General features: G+C 37.7%; 2 protein-coding genes and 1 long non-coding RNA gene across 3 annotated transcripts; 1 reads left to right on the top strand and 2 right to left on the bottom strand.

Moving 5' to 3' along the window:
- Nucleotides 1-161: 161 nt before the first annotated feature.
- LOC121528148 (transcription factor HES-5-like) lies at nucleotides 162-792 on the bottom strand. The gene is made up of 2 exons (XM_041815384.1): nucleotides 697-792; nucleotides 162-590 (listed from the first exon to the last, which is right to left on the bottom strand). The coding sequence occupies exons 1-2, from the start codon at nucleotides 757-759 to the stop codon at nucleotides 162-164; spliced, it is 492 nt and encodes a 163-aa protein (XP_041671318.1). The 5' UTR covers nucleotides 760-792.
- A 7507-nt stretch (nucleotides 793-8299) lies between these two features.
- On the top strand, nucleotides 8300-8861 carry LOC121528126 (transcription factor HES-2-like). Its single transcript, XM_041815332.1, has 2 exons — nucleotides 8300-8422; nucleotides 8529-8861. The coding sequence occupies exons 1-2, from the start codon at nucleotides 8300-8302 to the stop codon at nucleotides 8859-8861; spliced, it is 456 nt and encodes a 151-aa protein (XP_041671266.1).
- A 9898-nt stretch (nucleotides 8862-18759) lies between these two features.
- Nucleotides 18760-20413, bottom strand: LOC121507507. Its single transcript, XR_005991721.1, has 3 exons — nucleotides 20272-20413; nucleotides 19366-19438; nucleotides 18760-19272 (listed from the first exon to the last, which is right to left on the bottom strand). It is a non-coding gene; the product is annotated as an uncharacterized LOC121507507 (long non-coding RNA).
- Nucleotides 20414-25673: the final 5260 nt, after the last annotated feature.

Genomic DNA, 25673 nt, shown 5'->3' with positions numbered 1-25673 from the left:
ATAATTGTTGATACAATTAGATTGAGTTCATGCAACATGCATGACAATAAATCAAACTTTCTTCTTCAGAGAAGAAACGCTGCTTTCATCAGACTTCACAGAAAAGAGTCCAGTCATGTCTGACCAATGTGGTCATGTCAGTTTGTCTGGTAGTGACTTCTCTACCACGGCCTCCAGACGGCGCTGTTGACTGGACTCTTCTCTTTGGTGATGCTGGTGTGGACTGTGGAGCTGAGAGGACAGAGGTCAGCCTCTGTCAGGTTGTTGTCAGAGGAGGACTGCAGCTTGTTGAAGTGGCTGATCAATCTTCTCTGGGTCATGATGTCCACCTGCTGCCTGGACAGGAAGTGTGACGCCTCTTGGACACACATGGAGTAGCCTTTGTTAACAGCTGAAGAGCTCACAGCCTGGTTTTTCTGCTGCCGCTGCAGTCGTCTGAGGACACAAACTGTCATCTCCAGGATGTCTGCTTTCTCCAGCTTGGAGTCTGGCTGCTGTTGGAGGAACTCTGGAGCCAGGAGAGACTTGAGCTGCTCAATGCTGCTGTTGATTCGCTCTCTGCGAAGCTTCTCCACCAGAGGCTTTCTGAGCTGCAGGAAGAAGAAGAAAATCATTAATACACTTATTCTATGAAGCATGTTTGTTTGAAAGAGATTTCCTTTACTGAAGTTGAAGTTTCTTGGATGTTGTATTTACCTTGTGGTTGAGAGTCAGATGCTCCTGGTTGCTGGTGACGGCTGCAGTGATTGTAGGAGCCATGTCTGGATGTCTGTGCTGTCTGAGTCTCTGTGGAGAGAATCTGATCTCTGCTGGCTTCCTCCCTCCTACTTATAGTCCCACATCTCCATATGAATGTGTGGGTTTGGGTCTGGAAGAAGTTTCTCACAGTCTCAGCCAATCAGAGAGCTTGCAGGGACAATAAAGGATGCTGCAGAGTGAATGCTGTTAATGCCTGGGGGACAATGGTTAGATCTCTGGGGAACAGGTGGAGGACTGGGGGGGTGATGGAGAGACACTGGCAGAGCTCTGTGTGAATGTGGGAAAGTGTTGACCCTGCAGAGAGAGCAGATCTGCTGCCTGATGCTGGGATCAATGACTTTGACTGAGCACACGCTCATCAACCTGCACACACTTTGGGGAAAAACATGATCAACACAATTCACATTTTCATTTCATGCAAGGAAAACATGCATAACAATACATGATGCACAATGAGTGTTGCTCTTATTTGCTTTCATACTTTTTACCACCTTTTAAATTGCTGCAGAAAATGAGAGAACAATGTTTTGAATTTGAATGGGAACCCCTTGCAACCTTTTCTCAAATGCGTACTGTAAGACCACCAGAATCCGATTTAGAAATACTTTATTTATCTCTGGGGTCTTATTTGATCTTTACAGTTGCTCATATACAAAAATATGATAGACAAAAATAATAAACTACGAAACAAGATGGATTTAAAATAAGCTGCATGACTAAGAGTAAAGCAACAAGTACACTTACAGCTCAAAATAATGCATGCAACAAGAAATTTATATAACGATATCTTTTATAACTCAAAATAACTTCCTGCAACTTGTACCTTCAGTCTGAAAACTTAGTTCAACGATTGTTGATGCAATTTTTTAAGGTTTTCCAACAACTGTCTTTTGAAAGGGCAATGAAGAAAAGGCAATAAACTGTACAAAAGGCACAGAAAGTTGATTAAATAATGCAATACGTACACACATTTTTAAAGAACTTGCATTATATGTTCCTAAAATGTGCACACAGTTAGTTTCTATGCAGTGGACATTTGTGTGAATAAAAAGGAAAAGAAGATGTACTCTGTAAATTACTCATTTTGTACACTTTGTTGATGAGCATGCTACACAGGCTACATGCACATGCACAAACAGGCTCCTATGCACTAAGGGGCTGCTGCAATGAAGGCTTGCCTTGCTAGAGTGGTAGGAGGTCTGGTGCCTTAACCAAGAGCACTTATGCCTTACTCAGGAAATGAACTGGCCCTGACCCAGCCACAGGGACTTGAAGTGGTGACCAACAGGCCCCCAATCCAAGTCCTTCCAGACTGATCTACCACTGCCCTAAGCTCATCCTTTATTCTTTATTAAGCATGCAGGTTGAAATGGCTGAGAAGGTGATTAAGGCATGTGTAAATGCATGTTTACATGGTTTAATTCTGCAGCTTAAGTTGTTATGGATACTTTTTTATAATCATTATTGTAGATTATGAACAAAATCTCATTTTAATTTCTTGTATGAAGTGAATCAGGCGTGCAGTGTTGCAAATTTTGGAGTTAAGGTGGTAGTCTTGCTAAAATTCTTGCAATGTACATGCAAAGTTATAGCAATATAACTGAAATATAGCTGTCTAAGACCAGCAGATTAATATTATTTTAGATGTTATTGAAATGAAAAAATATGGGTATGAATGCATTTAAACTTTTTGGGCTTCATCCAAATAATAAAGGCTATGCAGTTAATTTAAAACACAAACAAAAACATTTTTTATTACAATAAAAGAGACAAAAAAAAAAAAAAAATTCCTGCATCTTTAAAAACTGATTTTGATGTTGCTAAGTCATGCAGTGTTGTTGAATTTTGCAACTTAAGATGTTATGCATCATTTTTTAGAATTATTATTGTATATTATGCACCAAATCCCATTTTTAATGTCTTGTATGTAGTGAATCAGGTGTGCACTGTTGCACATTCTGGAGTCAATGCAGTGGTCTTGCTAAATTTCTAGCACTGGACATGCAAAGTAAAGAAAAATCTTCCTAATATCTGCTTTCTCCTACAAAACAGCTGTTTAAAAACCATCAATTTGATGTTATTTTATATGTAATCAGTGTTTAACTGATGGATATGAATGCATTTAAAGTTTTTGGACTTTATTCAAAGGATAAAGGCTATGTAGTTTGATTTAAAAACACAATTAAAGACATTTTTTGTTACAAAAAAAAGAAAAAAGTCATGCATCTATAGACTGCTGATTTTGATATATGTAAGTCATGCAATTTTGTAAATTATAACGTTTAGGCAGTAATTTTGCTACATTTGTTTGCATTGGACAGGCAAAGTAAAAATCCTCTAGTTTTTCCTGCCTATAGCTACTTAAATCACCCGTTTAATATTATTTCAAATGTCATTAATATTAAAAGATGATATGAATGCATTTAAACTTGTTGGGCTTTATCTAAAGGATAAAGGCTATGAAGTTTTAAATAACAAAAAAGAAAGAAAAAGGTTTTGCATCTATAATCTGCTGATTCTGATATCAGAAAGTCATGCAATGTTGCAATTTTTTTAAGGCAATAGTCTTTCTGCATTTCTTGCACTGGACATGCTTGCAGTATTCTACTGCAATATATTCAATTTAAATTATTTTTAATTTTACACTATACATCGACAGTGTTAAATATGAGTCTGATTATATTTAAACTACATTTTATTCATCTAAAGCATCAAGGCCATGCATTTTATTTAAAACCAGTCTTACTAAAACAGAGCCCTAAACTTTTGGCTCTTGTCCTGATTCCAGTAAGTCATGCAGTGTTGCAAATTTTGCAGCTATGGAGGTAATTTGATCACATTTTTAAAGAGTACTTGCAAATTCAGACTCTCCTTTGAATAATGCAACATATTTTAATTGTCAGAAACATAATTCTCCTCATTAATTCCTAAAGATGTTATTTAAAAAATTTAGTTTGAATAAAGTTTTATTGCAGCTCTTAGAGCTGAGCCTTCACTTCAGATTTATGTTGTTTTTGCCCCATCAGCAGCTTCTTATGAATTCAGAAACAGCCCCCTTTTCATCCTCCCAGTCATAATAAACAGCCAGGAATGCAGAGGAACAATCTGATTCTAAAGGAGGGGGTTAAAAAGACCCTTTGAATGTTCATTAATCCCAAACATGTCTGCATTCCTCATAGACGTTTTTAAAAAGCCTGGTAATGACGGGACGAGATGACAGGAATGTCCATTCACAGGCAGCGAGGGCGAGCTCGTAAACTGACTCCATAATTAATGTGATGTGCAGGCAGACACACTTCTTTTGTCGGGGAGGGACCTGAATGGAGGGAGTGTGGGAAAGCAGAGAAAACTCACTCACACTCACACAGAGACGAGCAGGACAAAAGACGAGCAGACAAAAGATGTCTGACACCCAGGAATTCTTTACTACTGAACTCTAAATGTTTACGTTTTTCTCACTAGACCGTACAATACCTACATTTAGATCACTGTTTCTAGGTTTGTATATTTCTAACACTGAGAATGGCCACAGACTCAGACAGACTCAGCTGTCTGATACTGAATGAGTTATCATGGGTCAAAATACAAAACCCTGCAGTTTTGCTTCATTTGCAGTTTCCAGAAAACTTTTCAATCATTTTTTTTTTACTTTTCTAACTTCAAAAAACATATATGATCATTTACATGAGTAAACCGGCAAACACTTTCACTTTTAGTTGTGTTATAATAATTATTTTTGCATAATGTAAACTTGTAAATGGTTATTAGAGGGTTATGCAATTAAACATACAGGATTTGAATAACTTAACTTAACTTTTGTACACTTAACCTTTTAATACACAAATTTAGCTGATAATTTTCTCTCTCTATTTTTTGTGTTAAGAAATGGCCTCATGAAAACAGACCTAGCTGTTTGCCATGTGTTGTATGAAATCAAGTGAACTATAATCGGTCAAATTGTCCAGTAGTATTTCATTTATAAATTCTTTTATGAATGATCGCAATACTTTCATTATTTCTTTGAAGTTCTGAAACATGTTTTCATTGAAATTTCATTTTCTATCATCTTTGACATTGAAAAAACATGGCAGCACTTTAATTCTTGTCATGTTTTGCACAATATGGCATACTTGTTGAATCAAATTTTACCTTACAATATCTGTTAGGTAATTACATACAGTTAAAATCAGCCTCAGATGTAAACTGAGTTTATCATTAAATGCTAAATTAATTTTTTTAGAGCTTTATTGCATGTAGAAAGTGTTTGAAATAACTTTTTGAATGGCTATCTTCACTTTTTCAAGTGTTTAAACATTTTTGTTAAATTGTTATTTTTGTATTTCACATGAAAAAAACAAGTTTAACTTTTAACCCCTGCCATGACTGTTTATTTTTACTTTGTTAGATGGATCAGATGATAGATTAACCCCGATAAAAAGTGTCTTTGTAAGTCAATTAGAATCCTACCTAAATAAAGGTAACATAATAAATAAATTATTGTTATCTGCATAAATAAAAACATGTCTGCAACTTCTTATTGTTTGGGAGAATATTTCGGGCTTATGTTTACTTATATTTTGAAACTAGATGTTATGGATGCTGAGTTATGTATGAATCCAGACTTGTGATGTGGATTCTTCTAGTTTTGTTAAGTATAGTTGGATTGATTTGGTTTGGGTTTGATTATTTTCTGCTGGGATGGGTTTAGTTGAGTTTGGTTGGTTGGGTTTGGTTTGGGTTGAGCTAGGTTGGCTTTGGATGGGTTTACTTTGATTGATTTGGTAAGGTTTAGTTTTGCTGGTTTTGTTTGGTTGGGTTGTTGGTGTTTTGTTTAGGTTGAGTTTGGCTGAGTTGGGTTGATAGGATTTAGATTAAGTTTGGTTTGACTGGGTTATTTTGGTTTGTATTGGTGGTTGATGTTGTGCTGTGCTAGTTTATTATATGTTATTTTATTTTATTTTATTTTATTTATCTTATTTTATCTGATTTTATTATTTTTTTGAATTTTATTTAATTTTATTATTTTTTATTTTATTACTTTTAATTTGATTTTATTCTATTTTATCACATTTAATTTAATTTTATCTCATCTCATCTCTTTTAATTTAATTTAATTTAATTTAATTTAGAGGAGGTTAAATTCCCCAAAAGTCTCATAAAGATGCCTGCCCTCTGGGATTACAAGCACATGTGCAATGATGTGATTTTTAAAAGATACAGTGTTTAATCTTAATGCAAATATGAAATTTGCACCTAAATACATTCAGTAAAGTGTTTGTTAATGACTCCAAATATTTGTGTTTATTCCTCTGTCCCTCTCCTCCTAATTGTAGAGAGTCTGAATGACAAACCGTCCCCTCGGGGCCAAGCAGAGCCGCCCTGTGGGGATGAATTAGCATTTAACAAGGCACATGTCTATTGTTGAGTGAATGGAGTGAGTGTGGGAAAGCGGCGAGCAGCAGAGTCACAGTTCAGGCTGATTAACGTCCTGAGAGCCTGCAGCACCTGACGGAGCTCTGAGGGGAGCTGGCACACTTCACACAAACTTCTTTTTCCCGCCTCTTTAGTCTGCTTTTTCTTTCTCTGTCTGTCTCTGTCTGTGGTCTCAGCTCTGACACTGCTGCCAACTTCATTTCCTCGCTCTTTTACCCAGCTCAGTCTTTTTTATTTATTCTTTAGAAGGATGCCAAACTGTCGCCCTTACAACCAGACTTTTGTTTTTCCTTCATGTTTCAGCACACACACCTTTGTCTTAATTCAATAAACTCAAGGAAACCTGCAAATAAATTGACCAAAATGAACAAACAAACAAAAAGGGCTGCAACCTTTGTGGATTTCAAAATAAAAGGGTAATTGGGCTGTAAGTGTACACATTGTGAAATACCTGTCCCAAACTTCTATCAAAGGTGCCTCTACCTCTGGCCACTAAAGCTGAGCCGCTGATCACATCCAGATGGTTAGCAGACTCTAACAGGGCTAATAATCTCCACTGAGGCGTTCAGGCTCTCTTTGTGTTGTATTGATCACAAGCTCCCTTCATGCAGTGTGGGAAACCCTGACCAGCACTTTCCTCACTGGAACAAGTCGTCACCAGACAGAGGACACATCTGCCTCCTTTAGAAACTTTTAATGAGGGCCATAAACTTCAAACATTCTTAAAAATAGCCCCACAGTCTTAATGCATCTTTAGTATAAAGTTAGATGTTAAATCAACACAAAAATGGAAGATATGACAAAAACAGACGTGATTAGATGGGGAAAACACTTGCCAATTAATGCGTTTTGAAGCACTTTTCTTGTGCCTTGTGGAAAAAGGAGGCCTAAGACATAGGCAAAAGGTTAGTGCATCAAATACGAGGTATGCATCCAAATTCAAATTAATAATTGTTATGAGTATTTAGAATGTAAACATGGTGTGAATAGAAGAACATTAAACACAGACTGACTGTTTTTCTAATGACTTAACAAGGATATTTTAAATCATCATGGTGAAGTTTACATTTTTAAACTGGAGGAAATCTGCAGACCTCAAACCAGTGGGCCAGTTATAATAAAAATATGATAGGATCTGGTGGGCCGGGTGTAACTGTATCATGGGCTGGATTTGGCCCCCGGGCCTTGAGTTTCACACCCCTGCTCTAAGGAGATTACATACTCCATACTTGTATGGACTCTGCACAACACCACTCAAAAGAGCTACAACAGAATATCATCTGTGAAATATCAGCTTTCCGTGGCCTAAAATAAATAAAAACTCATGATTTTTGGGGAGAGAACAGCTATTAACCCTAACCCTAACCCTGCACCACATACTCTTAAAAAAAATCTAAAAGTTAAATCTTGCCTTGAGACATGTTAAACTGTATTTAAATTCAGCTTTCAGTCACGTTTTTGCCCATGTAAGAGGTGGTTAGCAGTTAAAAGATTCACCCTTTAACCTTTTGATATTCTTCCAATACTTCTGCAGAGCTGAAGCCTGTCATCTATGATCTCCTTCAGTACCAAGAAATAATCAAATTAATAACTGTGTGAATAAATCACTGTTCATTTGAAAGATTATGTTTGCATGACAGTGTGTGACACCTGGTTGTAACAGAGCAAAAATGTCAAACATCTTTTTGTAAAGTAAACTTTTGTAAAGTGCTTCAAACTGACATGATAAAGGCAACCTATATGTATGGTTATAAATGTAAAACATCCCCTGAGATTTGAAATGTTTAGGATCTCTCTTTAGATCTGCAAAGTGTGTGCAGGTTGATAATTATGTGCTCAGTCAAAGTCATTGATCCCAGCATCAGGCAGCAGATCTACAGGGTCAACACTTTCCCACATTCACACAGAGCTCTGTGAGGGTCTGAGTCCTCCACCTGTCCCCCTCAGATCTAACCATTGTCCCTCAGGCATTAACAGCATTCAGCGTGTTGCCGCTCCACATGCCGCATTGTCTCAACAAGCTCTCTGATTGGCTGAGACTGTGAGAAACTCCAGTCAGACCCAAACCCACACATTCATATGGAGATGTGGGACTATAAAAGGAGGGATGAAGCCAGCAGAGATCAGACTCTCTCCACAGAGACTCAGACAGCACAGACATCCAGACATGGCTCCTACAATCACTGCAGCCATCACCAACAACCAGGAGCATCTGACTCTCAACCACAAGGTAAATACAACATCCAAGAAACTTCAACTTCAGTAAAGGAAATCTCTTTCAAACAAACATGCTTCATAGAACAAGTGTATTAATGATTTCCTTCTTCTTCCTGCAGCTCAGAAAGCCTCTGGTGGAGAAGCTTCGCAGAGAGCGAATCAACAGCAGCATTGAGCAGCTCAAGTCTCTCCTGGCTCCAGAGTTCCTCCAACAGCAGCCAGACTCCAAGCTGGAGAAAGCAGACATCCTGGAGATGACAGTTTGTGTCCTCAGACGACTGCAGCAGCAGGATCAGCACCACACAAGACTGATCAGCCACTTCAACAAGCTGCAGTCTTCCTGTGACAACAACCTGACAGAGTCTGACTCCTCTCCTCTCAGCTCCACAGTCCACACCAGCATCACCAAAGAGAAGAGTCCAGTCAACAGCGCCCTCTGGAGGCCGTGGTAGAGGAGTCACTACCAGACAAACTGACATGACCACATTGGTCAAATGTTAATGGACTCTTCTCTGTGATGGCATATTCTTCTGTTTAGACAGTTGGGCATTGTTTAATGCTTGTTCTCCATATATTTTGGAAATTATGAAAACGTTTTCTCTATAAAGAGAAAATCTTCTCATGCATGTTGTGTGATCTAAATCTGATTGCATCTGCGATCATTGGTGCAGATGTTTCTTTCTAAGAACAATTTTTGTGCAAAAAAAAGTATTCTGTGAATACTTTCTCATTGATTCATTTTTAAACTGCAGCTACTTTCTGGTAGCCCCTTTTTCTTTTACCATGTAAAAAATTATTGATCCATGTTGGGTCTTAAAGTTCTTTCATCAACATGTTTTGTTGTGTCAACAAAAATGTCTGAAAAGTTATTTTCTCTCATTGCAGAGACATGCTTACTTTGTTTATGTTCTTTTAAACTATAATCCTGAGTTTTGAGAAGAAACTGAAGCTGTCCACTCAACTTTGAGTAAAATGTCTTGGGATACAAGTTTGTTCTGTGATGTGTCATCACCGTTATTGCCTCTATGTTTGGCAAAATTATTCTTGAGAATAAAAAAACATTAACTGAATGTTCAGCTTTGTCATGTTGTTCTTTGAAATGAATTCACACATAAAACAGAGTCTAGATGCTATGATTATATGTGGAGCAGTCATGCATCAGTCTGTGGCTGCTTGATTTTGTCTCCTTTAAGCTTCTGTAGAAAACTTTCAGTGATATCATGTTTCTACTGTGGTTGAGTGCTGCCCTCTAGTGGTGTTATGATGCACATTCTCTTTAACACAAAAATATTCCTGCATTACATCACGTAGTACAGTAGTAAAACATCAACAGCAACATAAACAAGAGAAATTCTAAATTATTAAATATGGTATGTCTTATCCACTGTAGCAGGGGTGTCAAACTCAATCACAACAGGGGCCAGATTCTGAACTTGGGTCTAACCTGAGGGCCTAACAATGTTGATATTTAACCATAAAATGACAACCTTATTTTCACCAGAAATGAATTATGGGGGTAAAAAACTTGGCACTGATAAATGATTTTGTGATTAAAAAGTGAACATGATAAGTTAAAAACTCAAAATCTGAGATAAAAAGTCAAACTTGTAAGTTTAAAAGGTAAAAACATGACATTTAAAAGGCAAAATATGTGATAGAATATTGAAACCATGAATTTTAAAAGTGAAAAACTGAAATAAAATTCAAAATCATAATTTTTAACATTCAAATATGAGGTTAACATTGAAATCACGAGTTTCAAATGTCAAAATGGGAAATAAAATTAAAAAATCATGAGTTTTAGGGTAGTAAAATGAGATAAAAGTTAAAGTTAGGAGTTGAAAAAGGTCAATACGTGAGATAAAAGTCAAAATCATGACATTAAAAGGTCTAAATAGGATTTAAATTTAAAATTATTAATCTAAAAGGTATGACTTTTAGTCATAACTGTAAGATGCAAAATGAAAAATATAGAGAAAAGCTAATTTCTTCCCTACATTTCTGACTTTTCATCAAATTGTTTTTACTCTGTACTTTTCTAATTTTTATGACTCAGCAAGGATATTATAAATCATAAAGGTTAAGTTTACATTTTTATACTGGAGGAAATCTGCAGACCTCATACTGGTGGGCCAGTTATAATAAAAATATCGTATGATCTGGAGGGCCGGGTATAACTGTACCACGGGCCGGATTTGGCCCCCAGGCCTTGAGTTTGACACCTGTGCACTATAGCAAAAATAAATTCAAGTGAGTTCAATTTAAATACAACCAAAGCTACTAAGTGAGATGGGTGCTGAAATGTTAGTAATGTGCACAAAAGTTTCTTGAAATCTGAATTTGTACATGGAGTTTTGTGCAACATCACATGCTTTAACCTCCTCTGGGGACAGCAGGGGGCGCTGGTCTCTGGTGATTTTCTTTTGGAAGTCATGAGCTGAAAAGTCTAAGAATCCCTTAAGTAGTAGTGTAACTCTTTTTCATTTTTACTTATTGTTCTTTATAAATATCTAAGTCCCATTTGATACATAACATCTAATTTATTGCAATGCATTAACTCCCTATTTATATAAGCTTTCGCATTTAAGATGATGCTTTGAGCTGCACAGGCAGATGAAAAACTTGAAACTTTGTTTGTGGATACACAATTTCACCTTTCCATAGAAATCCTAAAACAGTGTCTCAGAGCAATAATGCAAATTTAATCTGAAATCCAGCCTTACAACTCTATAAATTGGATTTGGTGTGAAATTGCATGCCTGAAAGATGAACGCAATCAAAACTGCGCTCGACAGCTTTCCTTCAAAAACAGTCAGAGGAACGCTGCAGGACTGTGCAGACCAATCAATGAAATATCCTTGTCTTACATGTTTGGAAGTATGCGGAAAAGGCTTTGAAACCATCTCAGGGTTTCATCAGGTCTGTAAAGTTGCTTTGTTTTGAACAAATTGTGATTGCACAACTTGAATTTGCTCTGAATAACCTGACAAGCAACTGCTTGTTGAAAGTTTTTGACATCAGATGATTTATTGTTTGATGAGCATCATCTGTCTCAGGCTCATAAAACAGCAAAGATTATGATGGATGTTAGTTATCTTATCAGTGACTGGTTTAATTACACTATTTGAGATGTTTTTCATCCAAAATACATTTTTAATGCAGAAAAAATATTTTATAGACTACATTTGCAATTTTCAAAATAATAGTGGCACTGACCAATGTAAATGAAAAAAAAAGATCCATGCATGGTTGTTTAAAAATGTGAAGCAAAATAATTGACAGACAACAAATTGTTTGTTTTTTTGTTTTGTGTGTTTAACTGTTTACTATGCTAACAATTCTCTATTCACATGTGAAGAAACAATCTTATTTCAACATAGAGTGCTAGAACAGAAAATTCTTGTATTAATAATTCCATCATACATTGTGGGGAAAAAATATGTTGGTGGCTTGCAATATAAACCCAGTTTGTATCTGAAATTACAGGATAATTAATTGATCTTTTGGACAAAGTGTGGTTGTCCATCATGTTTTTTCTCTGATAAATCTACCCAAATGCTGCTGCTTGTTTATGTCATGACTTTGCTGCACCTGAAAGTACTGCCCCTCTTCGCTGATTTGTCCTGTCACTTTCTAACCGGGCCCAAATGTTTCAGATGGGAGCTTGGAAGATGGATTCACCGGAGAGAAACAAGGACACAGGCATATCCATCTGCTTTGCAAGGTTAAAAAGTGTCACAATAGAAAGGAAATAAACACGTTTATAACAAAAACATTTATAATGGCAACAATTTATGGGAGAAATGGTGTATTTTCTGGAAAAATCACATGGGTGACAATACTTTCGTCCATGGCTGTAGACGCCTCATTGACTGGCTGGCTGTATGTTGACATAGCCGCCATATTGCAAGAGGCAAGTCCGCTACGTAAGGCAATACAAGTTGATGAGGAGTACGTGAATTGTCTGAATGAGCACAAACAATTACATTCATTGATTTAAATGCAAGTACGAATACTAAAAACAACAACAAATGAACAAGATTTTGGGTAAGAATATGCATTTTTTGACCCAAAATTATTCAATTAGCATTTAAATTCCATCTCCACTTTGCACAGCATGTCTGGAAAGAGACATTTAATTTCTAATTTCCAGAAAATTGTCTGTTAACTTGGTAATCATTTAAATGTTACTGCTCCTTTAAACATTTAAAGGCAAGATAAAAATTAGATTAAAAATGGGTCAAAAAAAAAAAAAAAAGTTCAATGGCGGATTTGATCTGGATTTAATTTTTAAAGACCTCGAAAAGCCACCCAAACCTAGGCTTGACAAGCTTCTGTAAGGGCTACTTGTCAGTCAATCATAAAACGGGTAAAATCCCATAAAAATCTTTACTTTAACTGATAATTATCAAACAATCACAACAGAAGCCTTATGTTCTCAGCAACATTTATTAAACAAAAACACACGAGGCATAGGGAACACACAATATGCAAGACTTTTGACAAATAGGAAACTCATTTTTAGGTCGAGTTATTTTATTTCAAGTCAACAGAAGAGGATACCTTAAAAATGTGCAGAAAACAAAACAAAAATTAAATGAGTTGTAATGAATGCAGTCGATACATCTGAACAATTTTAAACCAGTCAACGGGTGAGAGAATTTTAATTTGCAATAGTTTTGGTTAGAATTAGTTATTTTGAACACCAAATTCTTGAGACTACAGATTCTACCATTTGATTATGAAACACTGTACAAATTAATACATTTCATTGATTATCAAGGTTAAGATTTAATTTGATCTTAAACAGGTCAATAATTAGTGCTGAAATCTTCAACACTGACAGAACAAGGGAAAGACGAGGAAGTGGACAAGCCGCCATTGCTGTGGTGGTAACCCATTCTAATATAAAAGTGTGTTTAAATGAGAGCATGTTTGCAACCAGTTACAGGAGATAAAAGAGAACCAGTCGACTTCTGAAGTGCTCTAGCAGTCATGAAGTGAAAGCAAAAAGCTTTTTTCAGACCACAATTACTTTCTTTAAAAGGACAAACTGGCAAAAATATTTCCAACTGTTCTCAAGTGATCTGTAGAGGTTTCTTGGGATGCATGATATCAGTCTGATATCAGTATGAGCAGATAGAAAGTTTGACATTTTTTAGTTACCGACGACATTTACAGCTGGTATTTTGGATGAGAATATCAGCATATATTGACTGTAAATTTTGGCCATATAAACTAAAAAAATTAGTGGATTTTTAGGTTTGTAAAACATGTAAATATTGGTATCATATTGCTATCACAATCAATCTGTAAACATCACCATATCAGCAAAAACCCACTATCATGCATCCCAAGATGTTTCCTAAAGTAATCTCATATCTACTGTTCTTGCAAGCATAGTTAAGTTAAAACTGCATGTACCAATAGATGGTTGGATTAAAATTGTTAGCTCCTGGTAAAGCTACCAGAATCAGATCATTTCTAACTAAAGTTAGATTTATCAAATTACAGCCAACATTTCTAATCCAACAATCTCTGCTGCTGTCACAGTCAGCAGGCAACAGGAGACACCATCGTAGTTTAAATCCTGCAACCATATAATGGCTTTAGAAGATGATAGAAAAGGAAATTATCAAGAAAGTAAAACTCTAGACTCCATAGAACAAAATATATTATGATAAATTTTCCCCAATCCTTCAGCCCTAGTTTGGTGCAAAATTATTCACTTGCGATTTTTTTCCCAAAATTTTGATTGCCATTTAAATATGGGATTTTTAAATCTGTCATCTTGTGTTTTAATAAAACAGAGCAATAAATGATTCTGTATTATAACAAATACCATATTGGGTAGATAACACTAGGGCTGAAAAATTCTGAAAAAAAAAAAAAAAACAACTTAAAATATACATTTTGACTTGTACTGCAAATTTAATATAATTTTTTTTGCACTGAAGGGAACAAAACATTTTTGCAAATTATTCTAGAAAAACAAACACATGCTTGCAAGATGTTGTATTAAAATGCTATTTGACACATTCAGGTTGAATAAAAATAGCACCTTTTGCAATCTGATAACTGCAGTGGGCCAGGCTGAGTTTGCCTTACAACCTACTAAAAATACAGAAAAAAAAAAATTAAGAGTAAATGAAAATAAAGATAAATCCAAACAAAAATAGGCCTAACGTTTTTAACAAAATTAGTCATCAAATCCTGTTTTGCCCCTACTTCAGGGATAATGTGGTTAACTGTTCAAGACACGAGTCTATACGAGAGTGAGACTTGTCCCCCCCAACACTGAGCAGTCTTAAGACATTTGTTAAGGCAGATGTAGAGATACAGTAGTGGCAGAGGTCAATCACACTGGGCCAGCTGGCACTCGTGAGATTTCATTGTGGAAAAAACAGATAATTCGATGAGATGACACTGCTATGCAAGGCCAAGCAAACAAGACATGCTGCGTTTCACTGTGTGCACACTGAAAGTGAACCCACGTGGTGGAACTCACTCATTCCTTGTGTAATGAAAGTAGCATTGTGTTTTAAAGGCAGCTAATATCCTGTGTGCTGACTGTACCACTCCATCTTTTTCTCAACCAGTAGTTCAGCACCAGTTCTTTGAATCCTGAGTAAATGGAAGGCTGTGAGGTTAAGGCCGACCCTTCCTAGATCAGGAAGAGCTTCCTAAAAGCTCTTCCAAAGGGAACGGCTAAAGCCTTTAGCCAATGAAGTAGACGGCCCTCAAACCAAGAAAGCTGGGGGCCATTTCAGTAGAAGGTCCCCCGGCCTCCTTGGCTCCCCGGCCGAGGTAGCTGGGGGCCCTTTTGGTAGAAGGACCTCCAACCTCCTTGGCTCCCCGGCTGAGGTAGCTGGGGGCCATTTTAGTAACGGCCCCCAGCTTCCTCGGCAGAAGCTGCTGGCGAGGTTGTGGGTGTGGCACCCCGTGTCGTCCAGTCCAGGCTGCAACAGGAGGACCGAGACCCCATTGTTGCTGCCTGTAGAGCCTCTGGCCACATCCAGCAGAGAGGTCAGGGCTACACCTGTACGTCGAGCTGCTGAGGAGCGCTTTAACGATCACTAGAGGCAACACCACCCCGAGGTTAGTATCAGCAACAATGTGGCTTCCAGATGCCAGGAAACGGCCCGAGATGGAATTAAACAAATGAAATGTTGGAAATATGACGTCTGTAATGGAATGCTGTCAGACCATCACACAACCTGAACAGTGCAGAACACAGACCCCTAGGAGGTCTTCACCATGACACATAGTTACTGGCCTCAGATTCGCCAAGTCCAGGCCTATCACATGATCACCGGTGGACTTGTCAGACACACAAATCACAAAGGCATTGTGGGGCTGCAGTTTCAACTAAACTTCCTCACTCAAACCCAATGATGCTTACAAAACCTTAAAGTCAAACAAGTTTTTAATCTACACCACCACTGTCTTGCAAGGCCAGTAAAGCCTTTATCTAACCATCTTGCTGCTTTGAAAACAGCAGGTGCAGGTGGCATCTGGTCATCCCACAGGCTCAGAATCCCGAAACCATATAAAAGGTGTACCTAACAAACCCCTGAGCCGGCAGGACAACCAGACACTACCCACAGATGCTGCATGCAAAGGGCACAAGATGCTACTCTAACAACCTGTCATCTCTAGTGGGATGTCAGCCAGGAGTAATCCTGAGTCTATGCTCACTGCCACAAACCATGTCTATCATAAGCACCCTATGACCTAACTGTGACCTGACTGAATAGACATGTCCTAATGGATCACATAACAAACCAACAATCAATCAGAAAGACATAAAAGAGCTGGGAACAGGCACATTCCACCTGTGAAAATTTGAGTTCCAGTGCACAATGAAAAGACCCATCTCTGGCAAAGATGTGATCAACCACAGCCTGGTAGTCTCATTCACATTCAAGGGTCAGAATAAGAGAACCATGCACACTAATCAGTCTGCCATCTGTCTACAGGTTGACCTGAAAAGTCTTCTCAAACCCAAATCACCATGCCTGGTGTCCACAAGGCCTGCGAGGCTTAAGGGAGAGTCCTGCATCTTAGCATACAGCAACCACAGAACCTTGACGCACCGAGAGCTCAGGGGTTTGTGTAAAAGGTACACAATTATATGGTTTCGGGATTCTGAGCTGTCAGGACACCAAGGCGTTTTCTGCAGTCACAATACACCCAGACTCAAGACTCTACACCTCAAGCCTCACTGGCCCTGTAAAGCACCATGCACAGGGACAATGGGCGTGACAAGACCCTTCAGGATAACCCACAGACAGACAGCTAATGATCAGTGCAGATGCTTCTCTCACCCCAACCCTGAATGTAAATGAAAACTAACCAGGGAGCAGATGATCACAAGTCGGTCTGAGATGTTTCTTTCACTGTGCTCAGGAAGTCAGCCTTCCACAGGTGGACAGCTCTGCTCCAGCCATCACCCGAGTGTCCAAAGCATACATCTAAACAACTGACTACACAACCACTAAGTTATCTGCTTACCTTTCACTTGGGTGATCTACCAGCTACGATGACAAACTACCCTACCTTTTAACACTGTGTTAGCTATGGCCACTCAATGACCAGCACAGAAACAAACAACATAAACCCTAAGGTTCATACCCAGAAGGGTATTCATACCCTCTAAAAACCGCAGCCGAAAACTTCACACAACCATCAACTCACCATCAGACAAACCAAGAGGAGAGGCATGTCATACCAAGAAATGCCTCTCCTCCTAACACCCTAGACTAGGGACTCTGTAGGCCAGTAAAGCCTTTATCTAACCATCTTGCTGCTTTGGAAACAGCAGGTGCAGGTGGCATCTGGTCATCCCACAGGCTCAGAATCCCGAAACCATATAGAGGTGTACCTCTAACAAACCCCCGAGCCGGCAGGACAACCAGACACTACCCACAGATGCTGCATGCAAAGGGCACAAGATGCTACTCTAACAGTCAGGCACTTACGTGCCAACACTACACCCTGTGCTACTTCCTCTGGGAAAAGACCCTATCACCTTACCTGTGACACAACTAAGACAGCTGACTTCACCTGTCCCACTGGATCACACAAGATCCCAACAAAACAAACATCCCACCTGTGAAAATTTGAGTTCCTGTGCACGATGAAAAGACCCATCTCTGGCAAAGATGTGATCAACCACAGCCTGGTAGTCTCATTCACATTCAAGGGTCAGAATAAGAGAACCATACACACTAATCAGTCAGCCATCTGTCTACAGGTTGACCTGAAAAGTCTTCTCAAACCCAAATCACCATGCCTGGTGTCCACAAGGCCTGCGAGGCTTAAGGAAGAGTCCTGCATCTTAGCATACAGCAACCACAGAACCTTGACGCACCGAGAGCTCAGGGGTTTGTGTAAAAGGTACACAATTATATGGTTTCGGGATTCTGAGCTGTCAGGACACCAAGGCGTTTTCTGCAGTCACAATACACCCAGACTCAAGACTCTACACCTCAAGCCTCACTGGCCCTGTAAAGCACCATGCACAGGGACAATGGGCGTGACAAGACCCTTCAGGATAACCCACAGACAGACAGCTAATGATCAGTGCAGATGCTTCTCTCACCCCAACCCTGAATGTAAATGAAAACTAACCAGGGAGCAGATGATCACAAGTCCGTCTGAGATGTTTCTTTCACTGTGCTCAGGAAGTCAGCCTTCCACAGGTGGACACCTAAACACCTGACTACACAACCACTAAGTTAAAGTCAAACCTAAATGTGGCCACTCAATGACCAGCACAAATCAAACATCACATCATCCAACACATTTGTGTCTTGTGGTTGTGACAGTGCCGTGGATAACCATGCCCCAGGTCGAGTCAGGACCAAAATGATGCAAGGAACTCTACACCCTGGCTCAGACCACCTAGGTGTCTACAGTTGCAGCTGCCCAGGCTGTGAAACAGACTGAAGACACAGACAGGAAGCAGCTGATGAAGCCTCGGCAGTGTGCTGCCTTCTGTGATCGCCGCGGTCACACAGCGGTGCGAGGTACAGGCTTAGCCCTGGCCTCCAAGCTGAATATGGCCGAAGGCACAACAGGCAGCACCAATTTTTGGTCCCGGCCATCCTGGGGCAGCCTGGACGGGCCCTACTGATGGTGCCACACCCACCAAATTTCCACTTCAACCTCACCAGCAGCTTCTGTGATTTATAAGGAAATTTCATTTTTTATCCAGTTTTATCTTTTTGTAATTATCAAATTGATCAAAATAATATATTTTTTCAGGTTATTAGACAAAGGACTTATTTTCATGTACTCTTTCATATTGGTTATTAAAATTTGCCCTTGTAAAGATTGAGAGCCTTTTGTCAGCCAAGGAACCATGTGGATTGTATAAATGTCTAGAGTTTTCTTATTTGGGTGGCCTACATGGAGGAATGTTTCAATGAAGCATTTCTCTGTCTCTGCCACCAATTTCTACCCACTTACTGACCTCTAATATCCCCAAAATATTCTATTCCTGACACATAACTTTTAAAGGGCTTAACAAAATTGCATGCCCAGTTTATGCTGCCATTTTTAATGCTACTTACTTTTTCTAAGTGCACACAGTTACTGCAACAGTACATTTGGCCTGTTGGGCAATTAGAGTGGACGTCTGGCCTTGTTAAAAAGAAGCAACCATGCCCTCTGAGTCCAGGCAGTCATTCCACAGATATTCATGTAGGAGGCAGCGTCCTCCTGGCCAGAGTGGTTTCCCTTTTGTCTTGTTGTTTTTTTAGTGTAGTGTTATCAAAGAAGCACTACACATCCAGAGGACGCTTACTGATCTGAGTGTGTCAACATCATAGATCACCATTCCATCCTCTTCAAAAGAACCTAATAAGGGGAAAATAAATAAATCATTTTAGAATAAAGAAAACATTCCAGTGTTATTACAAATATATCTTGAAGTTCAGTGTAACCACTAACCTGATATTTCATCAAGGTTCACAGCACAAGGTTCTTCATTGCTGATGTGTGATGGACATCATGTGACAGAGTGCTAAAAAAAAAAAAAAAAAAAGAAAATAGGATCAGAATATCTCAAATACACCTGCAGATGTTTAGCATGTAATTTCATTCATTTACGCAGGTTTTAATGATAGTTTGACAGTTTAAAACTTTACCTTCTTTGCTAAAAATAGGATAAATTGCACAGCTTATCGTAAGCAACTGATTTGTTTTTTTGCAGGGTCAACTTTTCACGTCTAGAGCTGCTGCTACAGGTTAAGCCTCTTCTCAGTGCCCTTGCTAATACACCAACATTAATCAAGTTTCATTTACGATTTTAGCTTTGCACAATCATGAAAAAGAGACAACAGTGTGTTAAAGTCCTAGTTATCAGCAGTACTGAGAGCCCATGCATGGCTAACTTGGTTTGTACACAAGATGTTTGAAACCTCCAAAGAGGATGCAAACTGCCTCTTATAGTCCGATTTTCCTCAGGCACTCTCAGTAAATCATGTTGAGGCATGGCTGTGAGACTATTTACTCAATTTGGAGATATGATATGAACCAAATCGTTCTGATGTTATCTGTGTTAAAAAGAGAGTTTTACAATATCTCAATTGTTTACAGTTTGGCATGGGCCAACTATCTTAGGCCAGACTTCTTTTTAATTAGCTTTGCCAAGAAGTTAACTTTAAGAGGGATATAAGCAGCTGTATAGTTGTAGATATTGCAAAAGATAGCATGCTTTCATTAGGCATAATTTACATTTATTTTAAGAGAGTGGGGGCACATCAAGGATCACACTATTTATCAAGCAGACATCGTCACAGCTTAGTGCACAAAACAGAGCACATATATAGTGTGAAAGTCAGTCCCAGCAATTACCATCATTTGTTTTGTCGTCCAGTGCCTGTATGTGGGCGAGGAGCAGAATGTTTTCCAGACCTCAGCTTGGACAAAGGCCTCCCCCGCCATCCTTGGTGTCTCTTCCTCCTCTGAGTTGAACTGCCCATTGGCATGGGGCATTACTCTCTTACTATAACAGAGGAAAGGAATCCTGATGCACATGGAACCTTTAGTTTGTTTCCTCCTAGTATAAAGAGAAAGTACATTTCTCAAATTCAGTGGCTCATTTTTATAAATCAGTCACAACAACACAAAATAAAAAGATAAATAAAAAATTCTGCATAACTTTTTATGTAATAGATAGTAAATTGCCATTTATTCTGTTCTTACCTTGGAATGCAGATGGGTCATCACTTCTCTGCAACAAGACAAAAGTGGTTCACTATGTCCTTGACATACCACAATGATGTCCAACCTGCAGAAGCAACAAGAGGGTACAGTGCTGTTAACCCTTAGAGCTCACTGCCAATTTTTCCCCATCATGCCTCGCCTGGACATTTTGTCTTAAAAAGCCTGTAAAACATCAACCCTGTGGTGCACAGTCAAGCTTTAAACATTATTTTTTTAGGACAACCTGGGCTTTAACAATATATCTACTACAGTAATGTCTCTAATGACTCTAAAGACAAAAGAAAAAAAAATCAGAATTTGAAACCCAGCAATTTTTTTTTATATCACACAGTAAACATTAGTGACTAAACCTTTTCTTAGCACAGACTTGTTCTCCCATCTCTTGGGGACAAAACAGTTATTAAAAAAAAAAAAAAACATTTGATGACTAACGCTTTTCAAAATATCTATCCATATCTATGGACAAAGAAAAGTCCATGCATTTTTTGCACTTAGATTCATTTGTGCCAGTCCCAAAGCAGCAGAGATGCAACTGGTTGAGTACAACTCCCACAATGCACTGCAGCAAACAACATGGCAATGCCCTGGGCAGAAAGCCATAGCAAGTGATCAAAAATGGATTAAAAATGGATTCAAAATAGCATCCTTTAAGGCTACAGAGACATTGGGTTTAGCAAACAAATGACAGGAAAACAGCTTTCTGAGGAACAAAACAAGTAAGTGGCTATGACTGATTTTTTTCAAAAGTTATCAACGTTTTCATAAACTTGTCACTTATTTATGACGACACCGTCCTCAGAGACCCTGGAAAGTCAGCCAAGTTCTGGGCTCGCTGGAAAATGTTCTGTAAGTGCTACAAATGCATGGAGAACATAATCAGAAAGGCATAACGGAGAGCTTTCAAAAAAAAAAAAAAAGAAAAAAAAAGTGTCTATGGCCTACGCTTCAAACGTTACCAAGTGATCTATAAAGGGATGTGCCTGTGGCATGGATCCATGCCGTGTGAACTCTAAGGGTTAACCTTCCATTTACACAAGACTACTGTATGGATCAGCCTTGAGCAACATCAATATACAATCTGAAATATAATGTAACATCGATTTATGTTTTCTAGGCTTTGTGATTTGGTTGATTCACCCGTGACTTCCCACAAACAAACACATTGTGGACTCCTGCACAATACCATCTGCAAACAACACCAATCATTAATATAAACACATTTTACCTGAAGTTCAGGTACTTGGACATCTTTAGCCCCCATGTGTTAATGAGGGTGTAATTAGTCCTGGTCCCTGCAAGGCAATTATGCTCATCCCAGCAACATGGAGGAGGTCCAAAGGTCCTAAAATTTAAAAAAGCATATCTGCATGCTTCATATCAGCTCCAACCACACAAAAATACAAATAAATAAAATTTGCAACACTTTGTGTGTCATTGATAGAAAAACGCAACTTTCCTGTTCTTACCATGAAATGCAGATTAGTCATCACATCTCTGCAACATGAAAATCTGGTTCACTATGTCCTTGACATGCCACAATGATGTCCATCCTGCAGAAGCAACAAGCGGTTACAGTGCTGTTAACCAGAAAATCATCAGCCCTTCATTAAAAAAAAAAAAAAAACACATGCCATAGTGATGTCTATCCTGCAGAAGCAACAATAATGACTACCTTCAATAAAGATAGTCTTACAAATAACTTCAATTAAGGATAGGGTTGCCACCTTTTGAGCATAAAAATAAAGGACGCTCCACAATCCTAGGGGCCACAGCTATCACGGGTCGGAGGAACAGGGTGCCTGTACCATGACTACTATTACCACTCTGAGTTTTGTTGTGGAGGCCACTGTTTACTTTTTGGAGTGTTTTTAATAGGGCTGAACGATTTGAGAAAATAATCTAATTGCAATTTCTTTTCATCCAATATTGTGATTCCAATTTAACATGCAATTATTCTTCAGGTTCCTCATATTATAAGTCATTCTATATTATAACACACAAGGCTATTTCCCCAGACATTTATATCAAACAACCCAAAATCTACAAATAAATGTTCCCAGTTTCTGAGAAAATAACTAAGATTTATAAAAGTGCCCCCTACCCAAAATAAATCAGCATCCCAAAAATGTACAAATAAATTCCTCAAATTTAATAAGAACTCTAAAAAAAGAAAAAGAAAATCCAAGCAAACCCCACTCAAAAAAAATCAGATCAACTTCTTAAAAATTTACAAAGACTTTTCCCAAGTTTTCATGAAATTACTTCCAGTTTCAAACCTTATTCTCTGAGAAATTCGAATCAAATTCTCCAAAACTTACAAATAAATGTTAGAAATTTCCCTAAAATACCTACAATTTTCTGAAAAAAAATTTCCAAAGAAATTCAAATTCAAATTCCTAAAAATTTCAAAATACATTTCTCAAATTTCTACAAAAATATATACAAATTTCTTAGCTAATTTTCCCCCAAAATTCAAATGGATCTAACAAAAATGTCTTCTTGTAAATATGTTGTCCTTTATTGCAAATTTCATATGAATTGTAATTAAGGGAGTCATGATTTTATGTAACAACAAATCAGTGGCAAAGAGGTAGTGAAGGATGAAAATTCAGAACAAATGGCGTCCTGTATTGACTCAAAACAGGACGCTGTATTTAACTGTCAAATACAGGACGATACTGTATTTTAAAGGACGGGTGGCAACCCTAATTAAGGATGCTACCTGGCTTGAACGCAGGCTGACTGAAATCGTAGTAGGCCACAGTTTAACTATCAAGCAATCAGGAATGCCAACGTAGATGTTTCAGTACTAGTGGACAACAGACTAAGAGAGCACATAGATGCTTTATTCCTACACTAGGAGTTAAATGAGAACATGATATGTTTTCAATTGAAAAGCCTACAGCAGAGCGAGCTAGCACAAGCTAACCGGAAGTACTCAGACGCACCTGTCCAACAGAAACAGCCCAACTTTGGGTCGCTCTCCAGCCAAAGACTCCCAAAATCCATATTGCTCTTCATCCGAAGCGGCTCTTCATGTGCTCACAAGCCGGTGAAAGACAGCTTAGTCGCGTTTGTTGTTTGAGAACAAGTTCTTAGCTGCTCATTAAGCACTCTCACACAGCTGGGTCCGCCATGGCTGCCTCAAACAGATTTCCATGTGTTGGCACCGGTTTAAATACACACCGCCCCCTACCGTTCTCCACGTGAAGCACCAAAATGGCTGGAAACGGCCCTGGTTGAGGTATTTAACAACCACATACATCAATGTTTGATGGAGGAAGCTACCTTCCATCTCTGTTTAAATAACTAGAGCTTCTTGTGATGTCTCAGTAATGTAGTAAATACCTTAACAATTTATCAAACTGAATTCTAACTGAAACCATCATGAAAAAAACATCTTTTTTAGCAGTTTAAATTTCGTCAACAAAAACTATGTCTAACAATGTTAGTCAACTACTTAATTCCATGAGATGACTAAGACAAGATAAAAATAGATTTTTAATGATTAAACTTATAAAAAATAAATAAATTATCATTCAGAGGACTAAAACGAAACTGAAATGTTATTGCTGGACTGTTGGACATTCAAAATCCACGCTATTTTCCCACTGGCTGTATAAGGTATATCAGTATAAGGTATGTCAGTATTTCTTCAACAGTATATTTGAAATCAATCCAATTATTGACTGCACTGATATTGTTGCATTAATATTAATTTTGCAATACCGCTAATCATATAAATTAAAAGATAATTAAAGGGACTAAAGTAAAGACTCAAATCTTATTATTGACCAAATAAATACTTGCACGTTCCAGAGTGAAAATGGCTAAAATGTGATTTATAAAGGGTTTTTTAATCTAAAGACTTACAATTTAGACTTAATTCAAAACAGTTGCCAATAAAATCAGAACATCTCGGATCATTTGTATTTTCTTAAAATTCTCATATTATTGGTACAGGCAACACTAAATACCCATTATAAACAAATTTGCTACCCTCTTTAACCCTTAGACACATGACCTACCAATACCTACACTTTTCCATGAGTGCGGTCAAAAATGACCCCAATTAGAATGAATGCATTTTATGCTGTAAACTTAAAAAAATTCTTTCATTTTGGTTAAAGATGATTATTTTTTTTAATATTTTGGTCAACAAAAGAATTATTTCATGTTTGACATGTTCATTTATCACTTTTATAAACATTTTAGCACAAAACAGCTTTGAGAAAGGTAAAAAAAAAAAAAAAAAAAAAGAAAAAAAAAGGTAAACACCCCAAAATGATCCCAACATGAGAATGATTAGTAATAATAATGAGTCTGCCTTTTACAAAGATTTGGTTTGATACTACATTTTTTAATCATTTTCATAAACTACAGGAAATGATGAGATGTGATGAAAGCACTTGAGATGTTAAGAGGTATTTCAAACTGTTTAACCATAACCATAACTAAATCTTTTTCACTGATCAGAACAAGGCCCATAAATGTCATTAACTAGAGGATGACACTCTAGAACAGAGCTGTCAGACTCAAGGCCTGGTCCGGTTATACCTGACTTAGTGTAAGGTCTGCAGATTTCCTCAAGTATAAAGTTTATTTAATTATTGACCTTTAAATTTCACAACTTTAAATATTAAGTCGTATTTTGATATTTTCAATTCATGATTTTGAATTTTATTTCAAATTTGGACTTTTCAACTCATAATTTTAAGCTTTTATGTCATATTTTGAGCTTATAGTGTCTCAGTTTTAGATATTGAGTCATATTTTGACCTTTAAAACTTTACTTTCACTTTTAATCCTATATTTTACCAATTAGACTTACAATTTAAATTTTATCTTACATTTTTAGACTCATGATTTCAAATTTTATCTAATATTTTGACCATCATAAACCTTGATTTTGAAATTTTTTTTTTTTCCTTTTGAAAATCATGATTTTATGGAATTCGATGTGTGGATCAACAGTAAATGTATACCTGACAGTCACAGTTGATAAAAATCAAAGGTTCCTAGGGTTTACC

Source organism: Cheilinus undulatus, linkage group 3 (genome assembly GCF_018320785.1).
Source record: "Cheilinus undulatus linkage group 3, ASM1832078v1, whole genome shotgun sequence".
In the NCBI taxonomy this organism is placed as follows: domain Eukaryota; kingdom Metazoa; phylum Chordata; class Actinopteri; order Labriformes; family Labridae; genus Cheilinus; species Cheilinus undulatus.
Note: the sequence above shows the minus strand (reverse complement) of the source record. Positions and strands in the feature narration are given on the sequence as shown.